This window comes from Cebidichthys violaceus, unplaced genomic scaffold (genome assembly GCF_023349555.1).
Source record: "Cebidichthys violaceus isolate CVI_PGR_0920_01 unplaced genomic scaffold, fCebVio1.0.p SCAF_15, whole genome shotgun sequence".
NCBI lineage: Eukaryota > Metazoa > Chordata > Actinopteri > Perciformes > Stichaeidae > Cebidichthys > Cebidichthys violaceus.
Window position 1 is genome coordinate 11,882,598 of NW_027176318.1, and position 24,617 is coordinate 11,907,214.

Sequence of the window (24,617 nt, forward strand, 5' to 3'; positions counted from 1 at the left end):
GAAAACAAACGTGCAACACTCTCTGGGCTCAGCAGCACAGCAGCAAGGATTACTCCTCACCTTATATGGCAGAAAGGCAAAAGTTGACTTTGATCGGTTCAAACAGTTTCTCAAACTTTCGATGTGCATCATGATCAAGAGAAGAAGAGTACGATCATTTTAAAAAACGCACATCGATTGAAATGCAATCTTTTGAAAAGCATGTATGAAGAGCTTAAATAAGATGAGACTGAGGATATACAGTGTATATATATATATATATATATATATATATATATATATATATACAGCCCCCCCCCCTCCCTTTAGAAGGAAGGACAATGCTCTGCTTCCCCTCGTCAATATCATCATTGTGATTCTCTTTTCAAGCTTGGCATAAGCTTCTTAGTAACAATGAATACATCTACAGGGATTGCAGACTGCACACAGCCTGAGCTGTAGCCAATAAAGGTTTAGACGAGGCCTGGATCTGGAATGGATCCAGACCAAGAAGTGTTCAAAATCCTCCACAGAGAACACTGCACCTTACTGGACCATACAGCCCCACTAGACTAACACAAAGCTGGCTGGGAGCGTTAACTCCTCCTCCTTAAATGATTCCTGACATGAGACTTTTGAAGAGCCAAGCTTCCTTCCACCATGATAACCGTGTACACAATAGATCTCATTAAAGACAAAAATATTGTGACCCGAGTTATGACGCTCAAAAGACCAACTATCCTCACCTAGCACGCTCAGCGAGTGAAAACACATTTTAACAACGCTGAAAGAATAAACATACTATTTCAAATTATGCATTTTTCCCAACAGCCCATCAGTTTATGTATTCCCCTTGCCCCTGCACACGGGCTCACGTCAGCTGAACAGCAGCTCTGAGTGAGAGTCCTGGGAGTTCTGAGCCCGGGAGCAGATAATCAGGTTTATGCTAAAAGGTTAGCAGCGCTGTTTCTGGTTGGGTGAGGTAATCTAAGGGGGTAAAAAGGAAGTTTACGACTGCCCCTTTCCCCCCTCTCTAAAATAACAGAGGCACTGAGTTCATGGATGGGGTCGGGTTGCCCACAGCAGTCCCTGCTGTGCCCCAATAATCCAGTGTCTCCCTGTCTCTGACCTGTCTCTGTGCCCACGGACCCCCGATGAGACAGTTAATCCGGTCAAGAGCGCCTGTGGTGCAAAAATGGGAAGATCTGGGTTGTTTTCTCGCTTGCTTGCATCTGCCTTGCAGTTACTTGGTCAAATTGTATCAGCTGCAAGTAACAGAACTTCTGTATCAAGTACATTCAGTGCTGTAAATTGGCACAGCCTGGATGGAATGGACAAGTCCATTTGGATTACACTTCATATGTTTCTCTTGCACCATCTAGCATGTTTACCTCAGACCCTCAGTCACCTACAACAACTGCACTGCCCTCCCTGCACGCTGCGACACCCGTTCCTTCTGAATCAGCTTCAGTGAGCCTGAGGGTGGGTGGGTTTGAGTGAGCTATTACGTGAGTGGATGTTTGAGATTTGACGTACTTCCCGTCAGCAAGGTTGAGAGTACGGAACAGAGGGTAGTCCTCCGGCGCTGGCTTGCCAGTCTGATCCTCGAACAGGAAGACAGGTGAACGGCCCACTTCCACGCCCAGCTGCTGGACTCTCTGCTTGTTGTAAATGGACAGCAAGAAGGACTGGAGCCCTAACTTGGGGCGCACTGTGATCAGGATGGAGAAGTCCTCAGGAAAAACACCTCCTGCACCACCAAAAGAGGAGGGAAAAGACAGGTCAATGGGTTAGAGTTACTGTCACAGAAGACACGATTCCAATATGACGGCCTAGTTTAAAACTATATGATCTACTGTACAATATATTGGTTACTACCCATTGTCCAGTTTAGTCTCTTTGGAATACAAGCTGGTTCTCTTACCGGGGAATAACTGTGTGGTGGGGGCACTGATCTGGACCTGCTTGGCAACTCTGTAAGCTGAGTCCGGCTGTGATGCTCTTCGGTTTGTGCAGAGTCCTGATGTTTTCGTCACTCCTTCGGGGTAATTTTGAAATTCTAATACTTTTAGCACGTCCACTGGCTCTGCTGATCGTGGGAGCAGAAAGAACATCAGTTAGGTCACAGCATTGGTTTGTGAAAGCTACATTTAGTGCAGCACATGGAACATGAAATGCACACTGTGTTAAAGGGTTTCATTTTCACATTACTGGTGAATAAAAAGAGAACAGTGAGAGAACCACTGCTTGATTCAGGTCTACGTAGACGGGGCCGATGAACCCAGGTAGTGGAGCAACACACAGATTCCCTCATCATGACCGTCCCAGAACCTCTGTCATCAAAATGGCGCTGTGACACATTGGTCACAGCATCACAGACACAATACACTATGATAAACTTGGCCTTCGATAACAACACATGTCTAGATAGTTAAATGTCGCCTTCCTGTGGCTCTGCAGGCTCATCTGACAGGAATCGTCTCTGTCGAGGCCAACCAGAGAGCATAATGAACAACGTGCCAACAGAGATCTAGTTCTACAACACCTGGATAGGTTTACCTTGATAACGGTCACCAGAGGCTCTCTGGCTTTTCCTTTCTCGTCAATCTGATGCACTTCATATAAAGGAGCCTGTGTGGCGACGGTGCTCATAGAGACCCATGGGAAAGCTTTAATCATACCTCTTCATTAAAACACCCTCTCACTATAAAACATTAGCTTGATGAAAGGATGAACTGCTGCAGTATATTGCCCATCTGTTACAGGGCCGTTAGTGCGTGAGAGGTGTTTCACTATGATAGGTCTAATAAAAAATAAATTCATGCAAAATGGGAAGATAAACATGATTTACAAGCCTCATTTTCTAACAATACAATCCATACTCAACAGTAACAATAGTGTGTGAGTACTATGAATAAACAGCTGCTCACGTCACTCCACAGAATATAGCGATATCTGACTAATGGCAGCCTGTTGAATAGAATAACACTGATCTGTTTTTGTGGGGTAGATAAGCATGCCGAGGTGTCTGAAAGCATCAGCGAGCACCTCTTCTGACGGCTTTATTAACGTCCCTGTTTTAAAAAAGGTCTGATGTCTCGCTCAACACTCTCTGGTCAACATTCCATCTGTGGCAAGGAAAAAGCTAATTAAAACCTGTTTCGTTCTCTTAAGAAAAGCATGTGGTTCCAACGTGAATCTGTACTTACTGAATACGAAGCTGCACTTCTCTGAAAGATGATACAGTATAAACAAGATCACCAGATAGTGCTCATTACACCGCTATAAGTAGACCGAAATCCTTCCATTGCTGTGAGTTTGTTTCATTTTTATGGAAGACACTAAAGGAATATGTTGAGTGTATCATGCTGAAGGTATGTTCACATAAAGGGCCTGGCCTACATCTGGTCTCCTTATCTTCTAGCGCCTTATACAACACCTGCAATGGACCAGAACAGAGCTGCTCTGCTTCAATCCATAGTACGAAACTCGGAACTGTACGCAGTACAATGAAGCAAACGCCATCAGAGCCATTTTACAAATATCTGACCCCAAATCACACTCACTACCATTTCAACAGAGGACACAGAGGAAACAAAGACAAGCAAGATGATGTGAAAACATCTGAGGAAACGTGAAGTTGAGATCAAAATCAGCAAACTGTTACTCCGTAGGAATGCCATTACTGAGGACAACTTGGCTTTTTTGTGGCTTGTGAGGATGAACCGGCTACTTACTTTGGAGAGTGAACTGAGGACCTCATTGTGAGTTCCTGCAGAGCCGCTTTCAGTTCAAACTCCAGGACTCATGGGTTCCAGATGTGGCCGGGCTACGACCCTCACACAGAGGTGCTGAGAAAACGTCAATACCGGCCAATCCATTAAGGTGGCCAAATGAGTGTGCACAGGTTTAAAAGAGTGCATCTGATGAGCTGGTGTGAGGTCGCCCTCAGGGCTGAGCAAACAGGCCATGTAGCTACCAGCCCTTCTCGTGGCATGAAGGGACGGACCTTCTTAAGTCTGGAGGAGAGACTTCATGCAAGCCAGCCTCTATTACTCAGTTATTGGATAATCTGAACATCATTGTGCACGTTGCAGAGGCATGCATAGCAGGGAGGAGCAGGGGGACTCATTTCCATAAAACATAACTGGAGTAATTTGATATCATCTCCGTCATGTTCACAAGTGTACATCCATGTAAACAGTGTGTTCCAAGAGATAGCAAACAACCTGTCTTAGGACAGAGGCCAAGAAAGTGCCTCAGCGCTTCCTTTATCACAGTATGTAAGGCTTGAGCACACTGATACTCTACATCCACCTCCTGTTGTCATTTTCAACGCTCACCTTTTTAAACAAATGTGAAATTGTCTAATAAACAGAGGAAGACCTTTTCACCTGCAGCTCCCTGAGACTCTAATAATATCTTCAGTCAGAATCTCTCTCTATATGTCCCCCCCCCCACCCCCCCCCCCCCCTTTTCTCTCTCTCCCACTCTCGCTCTCTCCTTCCTTTAACTTCCACCATGCTGCCGGCTAAAACAAGACAGCTTTATGCTGGTGTCATACCAGAGAACCTTCACTGAGACCTACCCACTTTTTCAAAGCTTCCCCACCCCCTCGCTTTTCCTCTCATTAACTCCTCTACTGTATGCCTCCATATAGCATTAGAACAAGAGATCCCATAGTGTTTTTATAAACCCAACCAGGTCAAAGAAAAAGAGATCTCTTGTGATCACCCCCTATTTCACAATGTAGGTATAAATGTGCAGTTATAGCACAACCTCCAGCTGTGGCTCTGTGAAGAGGAAGAGAGGCTCAGTGTGATTCTGCAAGGACTGTGAATGTGTGACAGCTACACATGACGAATGTCCAGCAAGGAGCTGATTAGCTGACACTCTTGGTTGAACATATTAGGGAGAGGTCTCTGGAAATGCTAGCTTTGCCTGCTGGAATGCACATGCCTGCGCCCTGGGGGCTGAGAAAACGTGTCTGTACACTGCTGAATGAAGAGGGCACCCTGCAGAAACAGCTCTGACTGACTGAGACCCCAGAACACAGGGCCTGCAGCTAACTCTAGCTGTTTGGCATGTTTTACAAAGAGGCAGGAGGTGAAGTGTTTGGAAAAGTGAGATTTTAAATGTTAAGTAAAGTTACAGTCCAGTGTCTTCTGAACTGGCAGGTTGTAATCCTAGTAAAAGGAAACAAACTGTTGTAAAACGAGGAAATGTTGAGTTTGTAAACCAATAAAAAGCAACTTTATTGATTTGTGCCATATAAATTAAAATTATTTTTTTCGATAAATATTTGGTTTAAAGGTAGAGACTTATGAAACCTTTTAAGAACCCATAGCATAAGCTATTCAAGCTCATGTTAACAACAAAGCCGAATTTCCATTCTGGAAAAGTGTCATTATGGAGATTAAACAAAGTGTCCTAAGTCTCTGCCTGTATCTGTATACAACAACACACCCTGACAGAGCTGTCCACAGGCCACGGTGCGATGCCTATCCTGAACCCTATGACTTGTGGCCCTTGTGGCTGCAGGCTCGGCCAATATGCAGTCCTGCTCTTTGAAGGCTCTGAAATCATAGGGAAGTGCAACAAGGACCATCATCAAATAACTACTCAGTACTTAAAGGGGAAGCATTCCCACCGCACACACAACAGAGCCTTGTCCTGCAGCCGACGAAACATCTAAGTGCAAAGTTGTGGGGAAGAGCTGGGCAGCGTGGGGGGATGGGGGGGGGCACAAGTCAGCTTTTGGGCTTCAGTGTGGACCAGGGCAGTGTGGAGATAGGGTGAACCTGCCTGACCACTTAGCCCCCTGCAGACCCAGAGGGGCTTTGCACTCTGCACTGACAGACTGAGATCCTCTAAGGCCTTCGTGAAAATGCTCTTCACTGCCACACGTTCACCTCCACACTGATGCTGAACAGAACATCCCTCATGTCTGCAGAACGCAGTGCTGTGAGCCTCATAACCGTCAGCCACTTAACCTGAATAGTCTCTCCTCCTCTTCACACAGGACTACATGCCCTCCATTCACGTATGAAGAGCACACTCGGTTCAGTTACAGCGCTCCACACTATCACGCAGGTCACTATCCCACCAGCCACATGTGAAAACACTCGTCAGCGTGAGGCACCGACGGTTTCAGTTCAACGTGTGTACGGTGCAGGTTATCAGAGTAGGGTAGCCCGTGTCGTCCGGCTGAGGAAAAGCCACCCTGCTAACCGTGTCCACATCCACCTCGCGGACCACAGCCCAGACAATGAGCTTTCTTTCAGCCTAAGTGAATCTGTTTTCCCGAGCTCCACAGACAAACACCAGCTGCTTAGGATCAATGTAATTGGGCGAGGTGCTTCATCTTCTGAGCGGACGCTTCATTCATGCGTAACAGCAGCGCAGTAAATTGTGGGATTCTGAATATAGTTTTTTTTTGGCCAACGGTATATACGTGCACCTCAGTCCTGTATACGAGTCCTCTTCACTACAGCAGTGAGGCACCGTGTTACTGTACCCACGCGCTCCGTTTGCTTAGTGCTAGTTGTTTGTTGGAGGCTTCCACGAAGCGCTCGATTACGCAGGTATATGTGAAGTAAATAGTCACACAAACAAACACACAACTGACTACGAAGCAAACGTGACGCCACTGTGTCCAGGTACATCTGGTAATCCCCCAATCTCCATCATCAGTGACCGAGTTCCCCTAGCCGGTCTCCGCTCCAGATCAAGTTCATTAGAGACGCTTGATCCCATCAATCTTACCTGCTCCGACATCGGTAGCTTGTAGAAGCAGCGTTAAAGTGATGAATGCAGTTACAGTGGAATCCATAAACCACCTTTTCGTTTTCCACCTGGTGGACCACTTTTGCATCTCCATGGTCGCGCGCCCACAATTGAATAAAACTTTTTGAGCGACCGGTAAATTTGAACGACGTCCCTTCCACAATCCCAATGATGATGGAAATGTCCTAGAAAAAAGCCATATGTGAGGAGTTCAGTCTCTGCTCTCAGCCGCACCGAGGGCCCCGGTCCTCCTTTCCAGTGCCCAGCCTGCACAGTGAAGGTAGTCGGGCTTTAACCAAAACGCACAGAGTGCAGTCGGTACACTTGGTGCGTCCACGGACAGGAGGGCTGGGCAAGCTCCACAAACCGGAGCCACGATTACAGGGAAATGACAAGGGAGCCAGCCCCCGATTAGCAAATCACGGGGCTGGAAATTCTCCTTCGGGTCCACCCATTAGCTTTGTAATGCGCCCTCAAGTCTCTGCAGAGGGGTCTGAGGAAAGAAGCGAAATAAAACCGGGACAAAGTTGGTAACGACCTGGGCTGATGACACGGCATGATGTACATGCGGGGTGTTTCTATAATAGACTACTGATAATATCACATCTTACACCACCTGAAGATAAACGCTGTTATTCCCAGCATAAACACAGTCTTTAGTGAGTAACACTAGGAACTGTCTTAGAATAGCCCACTCTTCCTCATAACCCTATATAACAGTTAAATATAGGTCTTCATCAGTTCATGAGTCAAACAACTAATATTGAATCTTGACACATTTGAAATAGTAGCCATATACCAAACATCACGATCATATGAAATCAAAAATGTAATGCTGAGTTTAATTACAACTTGGCATTAGTGTGGTGTGAGGAAATCAGTGCAGCTCACTGGTGTTCACTGTGCAAACACTGGATAATCCAGCTGCTGGAGAATTAGTATCAATAATTGTATATCTGTCACTATTCCAAACCCTTATGCAAATGTTAGTTAAATATCAATTTCGCAGAAAAAAGAAAGAACAGGGAGAGGTGACATGTGACCGTGCAGTTTAAAAGTTTAAAAAGCAAACACCTGAATGAATCAGGATGTGAGGATAGGATACGATGCACAGAGAGGAAACACGATGCGTCATCTACACAACAGACAGCAGCTTGTTTAGGCTGTTCAGTCAGTTTCACAGATCGTCTGATTAGTTTACAGTATTTTCTGTGAAATGTCAATCAAATGCAAATTAATACATTTAAAATTGTCTATGAATGATGAATTTATTTTCTTATTTAAATTTGAGCCAATATTCATCTATCAAAAATCTTTTAGTTCTGTCCTTTATTAAAACATTCTTTGTAAAGTCTGTTTCAATATGAACTCTACAAATGAATCATTTATCATCTTTATGACATTTAATAATGATGATTGTTTGCAACACAGTCAGTGAAGCTGACATGTCTTATGAGTCTTATGAGTGGCGGAGCTGCAGTATCGATATGAAAACATGTTTGAGAGCATTGATGCATCCATTAAGTGAGGCCTGTGCATGTGCAGCTTTATAGAACTGACCTCTAGTTTTTTTGTACCAGCACAAAACAGTTCTGTCCACTAATTGAGGGACTATATTTTGGGAGAATGGGTTTCACTCTGCCAACATGCAACATGTTAACGAGCATGAATGTATAATTACTGGTCAAACATCTCTGAACACTTAATAAAAGACACAACTGCCTAACAAGTACATTTTAGTGAGATATAGGGACTTGTTTTTAGACAATGTATCTTGAATATCTTCAGTGAAAAGAATACTTCTTATAAGCATACAGGCTTGTTAAGTGAAATATAGCTCAAAATGAGTTTATATATATATATATATATATATATATATATATATATATATATATATACACCTTGTATTCATTGTTTTTTTTGTTTTTTTTATAACCATATCAATACTGTGCACATTTACAGATCCTCCCTGACTGCAGTTTTTATAAACCATAAATAATTCACATACTAACTAACAGCTAAGAGCACAGCTAGTTGTCTTCTTTCCTTTCTGATCGCCGTGTCGTCAACGTGTTTCTCTCAGTAGAGAGGTTCCTCATGTTGAACAGGTCTACCGGGTCACTGTGCCTTTAAAAGATACCTGCGCTGAGAACAACAGCGTGAGATAACTCCACTTGTTCAGTGGTTTCCCCTGTTTCAAGAGTTTTGTACAAATAACTGTGATTATCCTGAAACAAGACACAATGAGGCCAGTTGACCGAAATGCACTTTCAGAAAGCTCTAACGAGTGATTCCAGGGTTCCTCATCTAATGGCCTTTCAGAAGCAGGGGTCAGTGCAGCAGACAGTCGGCTCCTTGTATCTCTTGGCTCACTCCGGTGAACTCATGGATCCTGACCAGGCTTTGTCTGTCAGCCAGCTCGTCCTTCCCAGCCGTCCCGGCTCAGCCTGTTTCCTGCCCACCGGTATCAGATGCTCCTCCTGTATGGCCAGTGGCAAAGAGCAGAGCCATTTCTCTGGGACGGATTGATGCCGGGCAGGGAGGGTTTCATGCTACATCTCGTCTTCTCACGGTTCAGGGAGCAGGGGCAGTCGTTGTCACAGTGGGCTACAGTGGGCTTCTCTGGTGGAGGTCCAAGTTCTCTTTACACGGAAATGATTCCATTTCTAGAATGTTTCACTCTCTTTTCTATCATTTTACATATTCAGAAACTCATTGACAGCTTTTGCTTTAGACAGTCAGATGTGCACTTCAAACGAGATTAACTTCACACACAACTGCTGCAAACAAAAGCATTTTCAGATCTGATGACACGATCGACAGACCATATTATCATCTCAAAAATAAAACCATCTTCTGACCTGACGCGCCTGTGGTTAAGGCTTTGGTTAGCTTTAGGCACAACCCCTTCTTGGTTTGGGAGAGATCAGGGTTGGGATTGAAATAAATAGGGTTAAGGTTAGAACAACATTGTTGGTTATGTTACAATTACTACTTTCATGATAATGATATTAAAAACCTTAGTTAACGTCTGATAGGAATCAGATCTCCTTTATAAGCTTGTTGTTCTGTTGACCCATGCATCCACCCAGACCGTGTCCCTCTGCAGACTGTGTGACTCTACAATAACGTGACGTGACTTTGCTCCAGACAGACTCATACTCATGTAGCTGTCTTTATGAATGGAAACTGAAGGACAGCAACTTTTACTGAGGAATGCCCCAATGCTTTGACATGTGTTACAGCGCACTGTTCCGTGTTGTCTATGCATGTGGCCTGGTCAGGAATGAAACCAAAGAAATACAAATACAATCCCTAGGGGCAGCCATGCAAAGCCTTACTGTTCAATACACTGATTACTGTGTTGTTGTTGTCGGTGTACAAGAGCTTATATCAATATCATTATCATAAGCAATACATACTCAATACCAGTAAAACAACCACTCAAGACGTTTGGTGTAAAGTAGAGGTAAAAATGCAAATCGTGTGTCAGGATCCTACAGAGCGGAGTTGTGAGTTGAGTATTTTGGGAAGCGGTTTGGCCCCGGAACAACACATGGTGAGGAGGCCAGTGACATCTTTAGAAAAAAAACACACCTGGGTTAAGATTCTGATATTCATTTCATCCCGTCAGACACGTCGTGTGAGTACTGCATGTTAAAATGAAAATGGTTATTTTACTGGCCGTGAGTTTCACCTGAAATACAAGCACTTTTCACAGGCACACTCAAGCCAACCAGCCGCCACTGTCTGCCCCTGTTTACACACGGCACAGAGGAGAGTATAAAGAGCTCTTTCTCCACTCTCACTCCACTCTCTGACACAAGCAAGAAGCTCTAAAAAGCTCCCTCACTTCACCAACATTATCTTTGGCTTCCACAGGAGTTCATTAGAATAAATATACGTTTAAGTCTTGTATCATTTGGTAAATCATAGTTACTGAAACCCTTTAACAGAAGCTTAACCAGATTTTGGGCAATTTGAGATAATCTGTGGAAAGCCAGTGCTTCATTTGCTTGAAAGTTTCCATGTCATGGGTTTTGGTGTTCTGTAGATATATTTGTAATATTGCGATGGCTCTTCGTTGTCGTACACAGCACTCTGACAGTGACAGCCGTGTATGTTCAATGTGGTCTACCATCTAGAACACCAGAATCCCAAAATTACTACATGCTGCCTCCATTTTGGGAGGGCACACGCAGGCCCACGGTATACAGTTATATGGAGATGGTGTCAGTGGAGGTTTTTGGTGCTTATTTGATTGAGACAAACAAACAGAAATAGTACTACACACCTGTACACGCGCTCTTGCACCCTGTTTTACTCTGATAATGCTTCATTGTGAACAACAAATGAGTGTTGAAATTAGCAGACGCGAGCTGGTTAACGTTACCTGTATACAGCACAGCAAACAGCTTGAGCTGAAGTTCATTGAGTTACATTATGATGCGTTCATGGTCTGTTCAGTAAAAAGAGTGCTGCGCAAAACTATAGCTTTATTATGATGTGTTTAAATGACAGTTTAGCAAGGAAATTGAATAAATGCAGTTGTTTATGTTGTAGAATGTTTGACGGTTTACACTGACTTAAATAATATATATATATATATATATATATTAATTCATGTTTTATTTATGCTGTATGAGGCACAGTATGTCACATATTGGAAACATAATAGCTGGCATCCAGATCGAAGGTAAACAGGACAAAAATCAATCTACATTTCTGGTTATGCCTTTTGGTTTGACACCACTCTACATGTTATGCTCATGAACCTCAGGCTGCCACAGTAAAAGAAGTGTTTCTAGCCATAGCATAGCAATGCAGTTCATGTGAAGTTGATGAGTGTGGAGCACAACACAATAACCGTGTGATATGTTCACGGACAGTTTGAGTGCCACACCAACATCCCTCCCTGAATGGCACAACACCATACCTGCAGCTCTGCTTCAGCCAATGATGAAGAGCTGAAGATGGAGCTGTATGTTTGCACCACCTGGTCGGGGCAGATTTTAAGTGAGCCCTCAGGACCAAAATGTAAATTTAGGAGAGTTGCATGACCTTGGTATGTGAGGCTGAAAAAAGAGGAAGACAGCAGACATATTGTGTAGCAAATACACTGTACACCCTCTGAGATAGAGGTCCACACTGTGACTATAATCTGCTGTTATGGTATGTTATATGTTGTTGGCCGCAAAAGAGAAGTTTAGTCTAAATGAGCCACGGTGGACAGGTGGTGGGTGTTGACTACAGGGTGAAGAAAGCAGGGAATCACTCTGGATGAATGGGAAGATAGAGTGGCGACTTTGAAGTGAGGGTTGGTGGCCTCAATTAGTTCTAGGTGAGCATGTGTGTGTGTGTGTGTGTGTGTGTGTGTGTGTGTGTGTGTGTGTGTGTGTGTGTGTGTGTGCAATGAGTCACAAACTGATGTTTGATTCAATAATGGATGTAACAGGAATACTGACTTGGATTAAAACCAAACCCCAGACACACACTGCACTCATTACGCATTAAACAGCCCTCTAAATGAGTTGTTAATAGACTTGGAATGTGTGTAAATTAAAATCATAGACTCGATGATGTGTCGGTAATGTGACAGTTAACTGGATAGTATAATGACACAATTTACAGTACAGCTATTATGTTTATAGATGTACAGTCAGTACAAACTTGCACTGTACTTTGTTATACTGAGGGATGTTTCTTTTCTTTTATCCAGCCCATTTATATAAATGAGGGTATAATATGTGTAATACAACAAACTATACATCCTCTAAAATACCATCCAGTTGAATGTAGTTATCCACCCTACCACACCAGCAAGGACATGTGACCGATACAGCATGTAATGTTTGATGTGATTCTTTTATAATGAATCCTGTTAATTAAACAGCAGTTATAAGATGCCTCTAGTGTGCCTTAGCAGCACACTGTCACCAATATAGAGCAGAGGTTTGCTCTTCTTAGCCAGCACTGACTAAAATCTTCTTCCTCACATTTCCTGGTTTGCTCTGTGGGCAGTGGAAGTCAAGCCTCCTTCACAGAGCTCCTTTTCATATGTCTCTGTGTCTCCCTCCCACCCTGTAACCGCCTGCAGTGTGCACCCACAGGGGCGGCACTGAAATACCGCGGCCTCTGAATGGAAGCCCATAGGACCGGGTTCACAGTCTGGCTGAGTGATGCATTGTAGGAGGTGAACTGTATGTTCCTATTCATATTACAAAATGACAGGGCGTGTGTGCTTTTGTAGGCATTTGATGTGGTGGAGTTTGGATTTATGTTTAATGCGAGTCTGTCATCTGTTACTGTCGTATTGCTTTTGATCGTAGGGGAGCATATATCAGAGCTACCAAGCTTGTTTCATTATCTCCTTAAATTAAGAACCTTGTTCCGGTACCCTCGCATGACCCCCTCCAGTCATTGTTGGCTTTTCAGATCATATATTATCTCCTATTTGTTATTACTTATTATCCATGGTACTGAGGTGTTTTCATCACACAGCCCTGTGTGGCTCTAAAGCTACTCCAAAGACACTTTTGAAAGATTCTGTCTGAACCAAAAAGAGCACAAAAGTACTAATTCATACAACTGTATTCATACAAGTAGCCAAGATGCTGATATCCTTGTTTACATGCACAGCAGAGCCTTTGTGACAATGTAAAACAGCTTGCTTGTCCAGCATATAGTAATTTTTCTGGAAATGCAAAATACAATTAATGCACAATGTTAGAAAACTGAGAAGAATATAGTTTTTCAACAGTCTGACTAAAATACATGAGTACAAACTCTGAGTAGTCATAGCTGGTATTACATAGGCATGCATTAGCGTTCAAATCTGACGACCCTGTTATATGAACAGCGCTAACATGTGACACAAAAGGTGTTTCTATTCTAAGAAAGAACACTGTAAATGTAATGTTCTATTGAAAAATATGTTGTTTTTGCAGCTGACTGTAAATCATCCTAGACGCATTTGAACGCACCAAACATTTCCATGCAGTGTTGATAGATTTTTGACAGAGAGTAAAAGTGACAGAGCATTCGCTGTGATGGATCACCGGCTGTACGTCAGGCAGGTTAAATGCTTCTGCAAGTTGGTGCAAGAACCACGCAGTCGTGGCTTGTAACCGATGGTCCAAAGTAGCGGTGCTGTTTTCAGTCATTTCAATTGTCGACGACATATAATTTAATGCATTCTCCATTGGACTTCATGACGCCCTGTTTGATGTCTGACCACTAAGGCGGTTTGGTGAAGCGGTCACGACATAGCTCAAGGCGAGTCGTGCAGCACTCACCTCCAGACAGAGCTGCCTGATCTGTGCTGCTTCTTTTACTGCTTATTTGACTCCAACAAATTATCCAACACAACCCCCCCAAGGCAAGTGTTCAGTACAGAGCCTTGGTGTTCAGGTATGCTGCGAAAAAGCATGTTCGGAAGAATAGAGAGGGAGGGGGAGTTCAGTGCAAACCTATTGATGATTAGACAACATGTTACAGCTTTGATCACTTTATCCATTAATAGCAGATGTACTTATGAAGCATTTTCTTATAACATTATCAATCCCATATCTTACAATATTTTACCGTCACATAACTTCTCACAACCCATCGGTGCTTTAAAAGCTCCAGTAAGTAAATAATTGCTGGTACATGCAAACCAAAAACAACTTACAGCAGCTTACATGTGTATTACAAAGCACTAAGGATTCAATTTGACTTTCAGAAAAACATTTTAATGAGTACATTCCTTTTAGTCATACATACCATTTTACAGGACTGGCACAGACCTTTTTCAACAACAGCCATATAACTCGAAATTACTGAAAAAGTAGCGTTATAGGTGCTAGAAACTATTTTAATTACGGCTGTGTGTATGTAGATGTGCCAGTAACCCTTATCTCAGCCAGCATGCCCAATGCCAAGGCCCTGGGAGACATACATGGAATACAGCTGTCGCTATTCATCATCATTGTTATTGGTTACACCTGCATTCAGGAAGCCAAAAATGTGTCTCATGGAAAAGTCCTACTGTGCGTGCTAACTGTGCTAGCCTACTAATGCACCTAAATACAATGGAGCCATAGTTATTAACACCTGTGTAAGTTACAATATTCAGTCAGATATTAGAGACAAACTTGTTTGTTTTAAAGATTCATTATACTACGTTTTAGTACTGATTCAAATGAGTCTCTGAAGACTGATGCTAAAGGCTAAACTATAAAATGATGAAAGACCATACTAATAACAGGTAAATGATGCTGTGTTAACTGTCTGCTCACCACTCTGACCGGTTGTAATTGTCACAAAAGTAATTCCAGCAGTAAAAAAACGGTTGAAACTAATCTTCATGGGATGGATTCAACCTGCTGTGACTGGATGTGAAAGTAAACAATTACAATCCTTAAAAACCATAAGGTAGGCTTTAATTATGACTGTCAACTATTGGCCATGAATATGACAGCTCTGTATAGTTATACTAACTATACATGTGAAGTAAAGTGGTGTATAAAGTACAATATTTCCCTAATGTTTTTTGTCATTTTTGTACTTGAGTACAGTAAATGAGTAAATGTTGTTAGTTACATACCACTGACCACTTTATAGTGTCATCATTAACTTAGCTTACACATGTTACTGAACTGAGAGCACCTTGGCCCAGTGGCTGACTGGTTTCCCCACTCTGGTTTTGAAGACATCATGCCCCCGTTTGGAGAAACACAGGCCTTCTATAATTAAGGAATTGCAGCCAGCCATGAGAGGCGGTAGAGACTAGCAGTCGAGACATGGGAAGGAACTTAATTTCACATTCGTACATCCTCCCTGCATTAGAATGATAGGACTGCGCCTAAATGTCCTTTTGACTGTTACCTCAGTACTCTAAGAACCTCACCATATTACTTTGTGGATTGTGGATGTCACTGTAGGGTGCAGGTGGCTGCAGTAAAAAGGTATATGAAAGGAAAAGCTAAGGTACATGACTATTTGAGGCTTGGCCTAAAAGCCTAAAGCGAGAAATGATCCCATTAGTAGAAAAGGCGATCACTGAAGCACCACCGGCTGTGAATCGTTGTTTTTTTGACCTCGGCTGTGGCTGGAATCACTTAGAAATGTGAATGGCCTCCATATGTGCAGTCTTTTGATGGCAATGCCAATGCACTCTCAGCGGGTAGGCCTATGCTATGTGGCCTGCTCGGATTATGTCAGAGCAATGTGGAGTTTTTCTTTAACTTCATTTCATTTCAGAGATCTTTCTTGCTTGATTCAAGATTAACATGAAGGGAGTCAATGTGTCCCCCAGAGATCCAGCTGGAGAAATGGTTTGAAGATGATTTGGGTGTTGACAACTCTGAAGCAAGTTTAGAGGAGGCATTGTGTGGTAATGTCAGAACGCCCTGAAAATATAACAAGATTATACCTAACTGTTGTCTTATATGGAAAGTTCTCATCCACAGCCCAACAGCTGCAACGTCATCGCCGAACTGCTACATGCGTACAGCACCTGCTGTTAAGCTATCTCTCAGTTAAAAGAACTTCAAAGGATCTATAATGTCCCCTGATACATTTCTCCAGTAGAAACAGTGGAAGATTCCTGCTGTAGTGCAGCTGTGTGGTGTGTTACAGAGATAATTAACTGTTTGGAGAGGGCACTCTGGCTGAGCCGGTGGATTGGGGCGATGTGGAGAGACAGATTATTAAACAAGAAGGCAAAGTAGAGCACAGTGTATGAAGACTCTTAGGTAAAATTGGCAACATAGGATCTTTCAGCAGAAATGGAACAGCTGTGTCCCATCATATACAGTATGTATGTTTCTGTGAAGAAAGTAGAGATCTCACTTGTTAGATTTAAGAGTTGAAACCAACACCATATGAAAAGTTTCAAGTTGGGTATTTCTGGTCCTTACTTTCACTACAGGAGGCCAAAAATGCTTTGGATACCAACTGACTGTATATGAAGCATGCAATCATGTATGTTGCATAACTACTTCTATTCAGAGAATGGTTATCAAATGTAATCTTCAGTCGTGCTAGCAGCGTGGCATTTTCAGTCTGCCAGTCTGTCCACCACTTTCATACATCTTACTTTTCTGTGACCGGGCATCAGACGGCCAGCAGAATGCTGGGTAGTGGTTAGCTTAGCTTAGCTTAGCTTAGGGTTAGCTTCTCGGCTCTCCTCCTTAGGGCGTTTGGTGTGGCAGGTCTGGCTGAGGTCAGCCGTGGAGCAGTGATCTTCTCAAAGTCTGCTGGACTTGATCTAATCCCCCACGCTTCCTTTTCAGATGTTGATGAATGTATTCTGTCATATCCCATTAGTGATAAACACAAAAACTATATATATATATATATATATATATATATATATATATATATATGGACAAAAATGTAGCGAAATTCATGAGAGCTACCGGCTGCAGCATGTACATGCGCCTCCGGTATCACTCATCATGTAGCTCATCATGTAACTTTGACCCTGGGCCATTACTCTGCAAATCCTTAGATTGCATCTCTCTGTGGTTGCTGGTTTTCAGTGTCCGGGTTCTGCAGACAGCATTCCTCGCATTCTGACCTCCCTTCCAGAGTGGGTGACACCATGTTTGATCCCTGCACACTTCTTACCTTTCTCCACCAAGCCTTCCCCTATACGTGGCCAGGAAGAGAGCAGATAAGTAAGCAAGTGAACTGGTTAAAGCCTGAGAGTGCGAGGCGCATCAACAGAGGGCCCTCATTATCATTAATCTCAGAGAGCAGTGAGGGGCAGTAGTGTGTGCACTGGACAGATGTACATTGTCTCTCCGGTTGGAAGTCTGTTTACGTGGAGGAATTTGGTGTTCGGTTTCACCTGTAGAGTTTCAGATGACTGCTTTCTTGTCCCTCGGTTTCAGACGACGGTGATTGAAAACAGGATACAAGACTTTGAGTGCTGCTGCTTCACTTTGCAATTCAGCCTGAGACCGACCGTGGTCGTCGCCTTCAGCAACCAAATGAAGTTTGAGGCGATGCCAGCTGTGACTGCAGCTGCAGCTCGCATCATTTCGGGATGTCTGGTGTCAGGTCCATTTCATAAGCTGGTTTAATTTACGTTTGTGACATCATTGTTGTGTATATTTTGTGCATGTTTGGGTTGATGCTGAACCTACACATCATGTCAGCCTAACTTGGACATTTCCTCTACGTCACCATCCATCAAATGCTCGCTGGGAAGTGCTGAATAAACAGAGACTACCCAAATTTCATATTATTTCTGTCTTTGCCTAGACTCACCCTGATACGCACTATGTGCCATGATTATCAACCTGTGTGCCATCCAGAATATGCTGCTCTAAGTATCCACACCACACCTCTCTGTTCTAAGCACTGTTTAAGTTTAAGGGCAAACAGAAATTATCTTTTATTCCTTCCAGGGAATTCTTTCCATTAACAAAGAGTGTCTGTGCATATGTACCAGAGCACATGCCTGACATGACCCTTGGAAACAGAATCGGACAATAACAACTATTGCGTAAACTATAGCGACAATGAAATCAAAAATGAGATCAAAAACATGGCACATCTGTGGGCCACATGAATCTTCAGTAATCTATACGAGACGGGTCATACCATAAATCTGTCTGCAGGACGGCTTTGTCAAGACTTTAATGGTCTCATGTCAACAACATGTTGTGTCTGTTGTGGCTGGTTGAAGTATGTGATTTTGTATGCATATGGTACAATTTAGCTTTGAAGACAATATGTAATGTTGTAATTAGACTTGAGCACATTAACTTAGTAGAAGAAGACGCTGGCACTGTTTGTGGCTTATTCATACATATTAGTTGCTAGCATCGGACATCCTTCTGTCTCGTTCTCGCTCGCTTGGACCACACCGACCTCCGAGCTCTGCCTTCATTTTGATCTCAACTACACACCTGTAAAGTTTCCTGACTGCATCCTGCACAGTTGCAATGCTATCGCAGTGACACAGTCTGTCCACAGACAGACATATAAACACCAGGCAGGCATTAGTTCTTGCTATGTTAGGTGTCTCCAGGGCCACATTTTGCCATGATGACACAGACACAGACTCACAAGGAGAAAACAGTACCAGCGTCGCGGTAAATATGGAAACATATCATTGTTTTTAGGGATAGCAAGGACAGAAGTTCTGGGTCTCCAGTTGGTCGGTCCACCTCTTTGGTCCAGACTGAAATATCTCAACAACTATTGGATATCTTACCATGGCATTGTCATAAATTGTTATGAAGGTGGACATGTATTATTGGACAGAATGCTGTGATATTTGCTTCAGATATTTAAGGTGAATTGGTGAATTCTTGACTTGTGATTTCCTGACCTTTTTTTTTTAGTAGTGCCATCATCAGGTCAAAATGCCCTTTAGTAGGCTCTTGTTCACATAATGTACAGCTAATTTTCCAATGGACCTCCGGGATGGTTACTGGAAGATTTGTGATGCAACTGTCAAGCTTCCATTGACGTGACCAGTAACTGTAGGTGTCGCTCTGTCCTGGGTCTGGAAAGGGAGGGAAGTAAAGTCTGGAAACCAGTCACAGTTACAGTCACTGGCATTCCACACCAATCTGAGAGATGGGCTTTGTCAAACACTCACACACATGCACAGTGTTAAAAAAGACTGACAGGAAGAGGGATTTTGGGTATATTCACAGTTTATTTTCTTGCCCAGAGTTCGATGAGATGATTGATACCTCCCTCACATCTGTCCGTTCAATGTGAAGCTGGAGCCAGAAGCAACTTAGCTTAGCTTAGCATCAAGACTGAAAACACTAGTCCGGCTCTGGCCGAAGGTAACAAAACCCATACCAGCACATTTAGAGCTCACTAATGACCCGATATATATGTTTGTTAAACAATACAAACCAACTCGTACACACAAAGCATTTTTGTGTTTTTCATGAGGGCTGTGTGTGGGGCTATTTCTTGGCCCGGGCTTCAGATGCAGTCGTTAAGAAAATAAAGGAATCTTGAGATGCAAATGCTCAAACTAGAAGATCCCAGTAAGCCCAGACTTGTTTTCCAGTGAAGTAAACCAAGTCTTGTATGTAGCGTATTTGTAGAGGCACAATGGAGGCGTGATATGCTCAGGACTTAAGTTTTTCAATGCAGTTTCCACGCAGGCTGGAAATACACACTATCCCACCACAGAGGCCCCTGCTGCCCCATTCATTGCCCCGGCCATGAAAGAGTCCATTTAAAGCCTCAGAGGCTGGACATGACCTGAGTTTACTGTCTAGGCTGTGTTAGCCTTCCCTCTGAGCCCAGTCAGGGAATACTCAGGCCATGTAGACCTGATGAGGACTGTAGGACCCTGTTGAAGGTGCAGAGCCGGAGAGATTCTCTAAACCTCTGTATGACTACACACTCTGTTCCTTAAACACCCAGTATTATGTTGTGTATATTATTTTGTGTCTAAATATGTCTCAGGCTCAGGACAATAATGATCTTCCTAAAGTATTTATATAGTTTTTTTAACTTAGTAAATCCCTCAAAATGTTAAAACTGGATTTGACTGGAGAGGATGTGTGGAGTATTACTGTGGACCACCGAAGAGAGGAGAGGAAATACTGGAGAGTTAGGTAGAAGTGTTGATCTTTGTCTAAGGCAGACATTTTGAACAACCAGGTGCAAAGCTGTGTCTGTAAATCTTACCATCAAGTAGTGTTACGTCAACACATACCTAAGCACATTCATTTATAACGTTGAGATTTTTTTTTTTTTCTCATTTGTTCCACATTCCATTGGCCTGAAAGTGATTAAGTGGTGAAAAGAAGTTGTAACACAAGCAGGGTTCAAATTACCTCTCCCAGGTCCAACCTCCAGGTTCCTCAACCAACCAGTAGGAGACAATAATACAGTGACATAGGAAGATCCTCACCTGCAAGTAATAATCATATAAAAAACACCTTGGATTTTTTTTCATCTTGGTTTTTGATGGTCACCATCTTGGTTTTTGATGGTCACCATCTTGGATTTTGGTGGTCACCATCTTGGTTTTTGGTTATCACAATCTTGGTTTTTGGTGGTCACCATCTTGGATTTTGATGGTCACCATCTTGGTTTTTGGTGGTCACCATCTTGGTTTTTGATGGTCACCATCTTGGTTTTTGGTGGTCACCATCTTGGTTTTTGATGGTCACCATCTTGGATTTTGATGGTCACCATCTTGGTTTTTGATGGTCACCATCTTGGATTTTGGTGGTCACCATCTTGGTTTTTGGTGGTCACCATCTTGGTTTTTGATGGTCACCATCTTGGATTTTACTACCATAAGTGACAAGAGAGGGTGGATAGCTACAACCCAACACTAAGTGAGGCATGTTTAAGTGACACTTTCATGAAATGACAACACACTTTGAAACAGTAAGAAGAAAACTCATTCTACAGTAAGCTGACCAAAACAAAACGATTCTTAGTTTCAGGTGATTGGTCATTGAAAACATATTTATAAATATTTTATTATATTTCTGCTCTTAAAGCCAGCACACTGGCCCTTTAACTTTGCTTCAAGTTGTGACATTTTTAAACAAGCCTGAATTTTTCACACAATTGCCGATTGTTTATACTGCTGTCTTTCATGAATTTCATGAGCATGTTAAGCTGCTTAATGCTATGCTGTTATATTAACAAAGGGACAAACCCACAAAGAGATTTCTCCCCATTCTGCAGTTCCTCCAGGCTCTAAAGAGCATTCTAGCATCTTTTACCTAGCCCACGACTTTAGCATATGTTTTTGGTTCACTCTCGCTGCCATTATTAGTTTCATTTTCAGCAGCAGCAGTTGTTTCTCAACATAGTGTTCTGAGATAGAGCCAGATATTGTCATCAGGAGTTGGTGCAAACTAAAACAGAGGACATGTGGACTTAAGATTGGCCTATGGACAGAAACACGACTCCAGATGAATGCTAATGTCGCTGGTTGTCTGCTGGATGTGTAATTAGGCCCCTATAGTGTGATGATATTTCAATGTTGTGATCCCCCAAGTGGCATAAAAAGTAATCAGGTTTAAGCATTCAAATGTAAGGAAACGCTCTGCTGGTCATATAATTCAAACATGTGCACACTGTATAAATGTGTGTTTTCCTGACAGTGCAGTGCAACCAAAGATGGAGACTAAATTAGAAGAAATAGAACTCACATTCCCTCCGATTGCCACCTGAGTGAAGCCTGTTGTTTCATTTATTGTTTGCTAACCTTTCTCCAATAAACGTGAGACAGTTTGTGTTTCTAATGAAACAAGAAAGCTGTTATGAGACACTGGAATGAGTCATTGACTCATCTCTAAATGAGAGCATCAGCAGCTCAACGATTAAAAATACAAACATCAATATTCATTCGGGTGACTGCTTAGTGCTTAATAAAGTTTCTCTGACAGAATCTTTACCTCAGCTTGCCTGCAGAGGCAGTGAAATCACTTCTTCTGACTTTTTGCCACCTGAAACTGCACTTTTTCAGTTTCTACACTTTTGTACTCCAACCCCTTTGCCTTCAGCTCTGTCAATGGACTGATATATCGGCTGGAACTTGCATTTTATGAAGAATAATATCTAGAGCTGTCATTGTCAACCTCCTCTGGTCTGGCAGACATCATGTTCTTCATAAAAGTCATCAAATTTGAAACCTTAATTGGTTCAAAAAGATAGCTATCTACAGCTTTATCCCCCAAAATATCACAGTTACCAACCGGCACAGACCGAGTCAGACTCAAGTTGTTTTTCCCTCTCCCCCAGCCACCACATTCCCGATCAGCATCTCTCTCTCTCTCTCTCTCTCTCTCTCTCTCTCTTTTCCTCTCCCTCAGTCTGACGCGTTACGTCGAAGGGAGGAAGGAGGATCGAGTGTCTACCGTTCCTCCCATCACCTGTGAAATTTCAGAGCCAGGCCACGGTGAAAGGGGGTATTGTGTCCCCCTGATGAGGAATGCCCTTGCGTCTCTCCTCAAAGAAAGGGCTTCATTTGGCCAGGAATTTGGAGGCATCTCGAGAAGTGTAGGGGAGATTTTCTCGGGGGTGGGGATGGGAAGCCGAAGGCCTTCACAAGCCTGGTCAGGAGAAGGACAGGCCCTCTAGAGCTGGTACCCAATCTCTGTGGTACTGATGGAGCTGCACTGGCTCAACAGAAACCTCTGGGGTAGAGGTGGAAATGATTCCCTTTGTGATCCCTTTAAATCTCCATCTGTGATTAATGAACTGTCTAACCGCTTTCATGTCTAAGAAGGGTCAATTAGAAGGGACATTCTGATTAGTGTGAAAACATAAAACAATATAACAGACTGAAGGTGAAGAGGGGAGCTAAGTAATACTTTGAAACGTCACACCCACAACTGCTGCAGCCGCTGTTATTTCATGTGGAAAGCCTGACACCTGCTGGTGAAAGACGGCAACTAAAGTGACCGTGCAGGGCTGGTTATTAATATTCCATGGTGCAGAGCTTTGTGTTGCTTCACAGTGTGCTTTGTAAATAATATTTACTAGGGCTGTCACAATATCAGATTTTTACTTTAAGATTATCAGGACCAAAATAATTCACAATAATGTTATTATTGCAATAACTATAGACAATGTTGACAAAATACTAATATTTTATGCTAACATAAAATAATGCTTGCAGTCAAATAAATCTTTGTTTATTGTATGTCTTGTCTCTTTTTCTCTGGCAGATTAATTACACTCAGAATAATAGAGTGTAGGGAGAGAGAGTCTGTAACCATGATTGTAGAAAAGACGCGCTGAATTATTAACATGATAATTATATGCGTATTAATAACATGATATTAATATTTCATTGTTTTACTATGTTACAAGTTAATCTGTTTGTAATACGAGCAGCTTGTCAGTACTCTGGATTTCACTTAGCAGCCCTCTGAGTGTCTCCTAACTTATGACACATGGCTTTATAGTGATTGATAACTACGTCAACAATACAGATACAGCTCACATAACTGATCATAACTATGAATGTTCTTATTGAAACCTAAATAATATTGATAATACACATTAATAACTCATTATTTAAGCTAGAGGGTTATCTTTAATGCCTTTTTTAACATAGTTATTTTTGTTTATAACTTGGACCACTGGAAGGCAGCCTTGCACTATTTTACATTACGACTACACAGAGCTAGACTATTTAAGGGTGCATTCTCAAGCTGCAACACTGCCTGCATGTTTATCAAGCAATACTGAAATACAAAAACATTTGAACAACTATTAGGTTGACGAATTTCGACACATTTTCAAAGTATGAGCTTCTATCAAAACAATAATGCAATAGCCTGATATAAAAGGAGCAGTATTATAATACTGTATACCAGACACAGTTAACATATTGGGTAACCTTTTGACATGTTGGTGTACATGTATTTATATTTATCTTTGATATGACGAACGAGACCTACATAAGTACATTTAAGAGCAGAGCTGTGGACTCTGTATTGAAATTCAATGTGTAATATGCCTTCATATCTGTTTGTCCTGTCTGTCTCAGCAGGACAACCTGATCACATGAAGCTTGATCTACATCATTCCAGTTATTGTAAACCACAGATGACCAATCACAGATAGACCCCAAACATCTAGTTTAGTGTTTAGTTTAACACTAGTTCCTGTGGAAGCTCAGCTGCCACGACTTGCCACTGTTTTGTGAAAGGTGCCACAGCTGTTTGGGCGATGGTTTATTTTTTTTATTGAACAATAAACAACAAACATGAACAATTTCACAGCAAAGACAGACATTCAAACTAACATACCGTGGCATTTTTAATTAATAAAAAAAAAGCATGCTTCAGTCAAAGATGCTATAACAACACTGTGTTCTATGCCATGTGTTCTAATACATTTTACTC

General features: G+C 42.4%; 1 protein-coding gene across 2 annotated transcripts in view; it reads right to left on the reverse strand.

Annotated features, from left to right (window-relative positions):
* col11a1a (collagen, type XI, alpha 1a) overlaps positions 1-7,032 on the reverse strand; it is a 71,378-nt gene extending 64,346 nt beyond the window's left edge. Inside the window, exons 1-3 of one of the 2 annotated variants that reach the window (XM_068710075.1) lie at positions 6,745-7,032; positions 1,904-2,065; positions 1,516-1,729 (exon numbers count right to left, since the gene is read on the reverse strand). In XM_068710075.1, coding sequence (XP_068566176.1) covers positions 1,516-1,729; positions 1,904-2,065; positions 6,745-6,859 — 491 coding nt within the window. In that variant the 5' untranslated portion in view covers positions 6,860-7,032. Of the gene's footprint in view, positions 1-1,515; positions 1,730-1,903; positions 2,069-6,744 lie in introns of both variants that reach the window. The other variant, XM_068710074.1, reaches the window with a different exon arrangement.
* Positions 7,033-24,617: the final 17,585 nt, after the last annotated feature.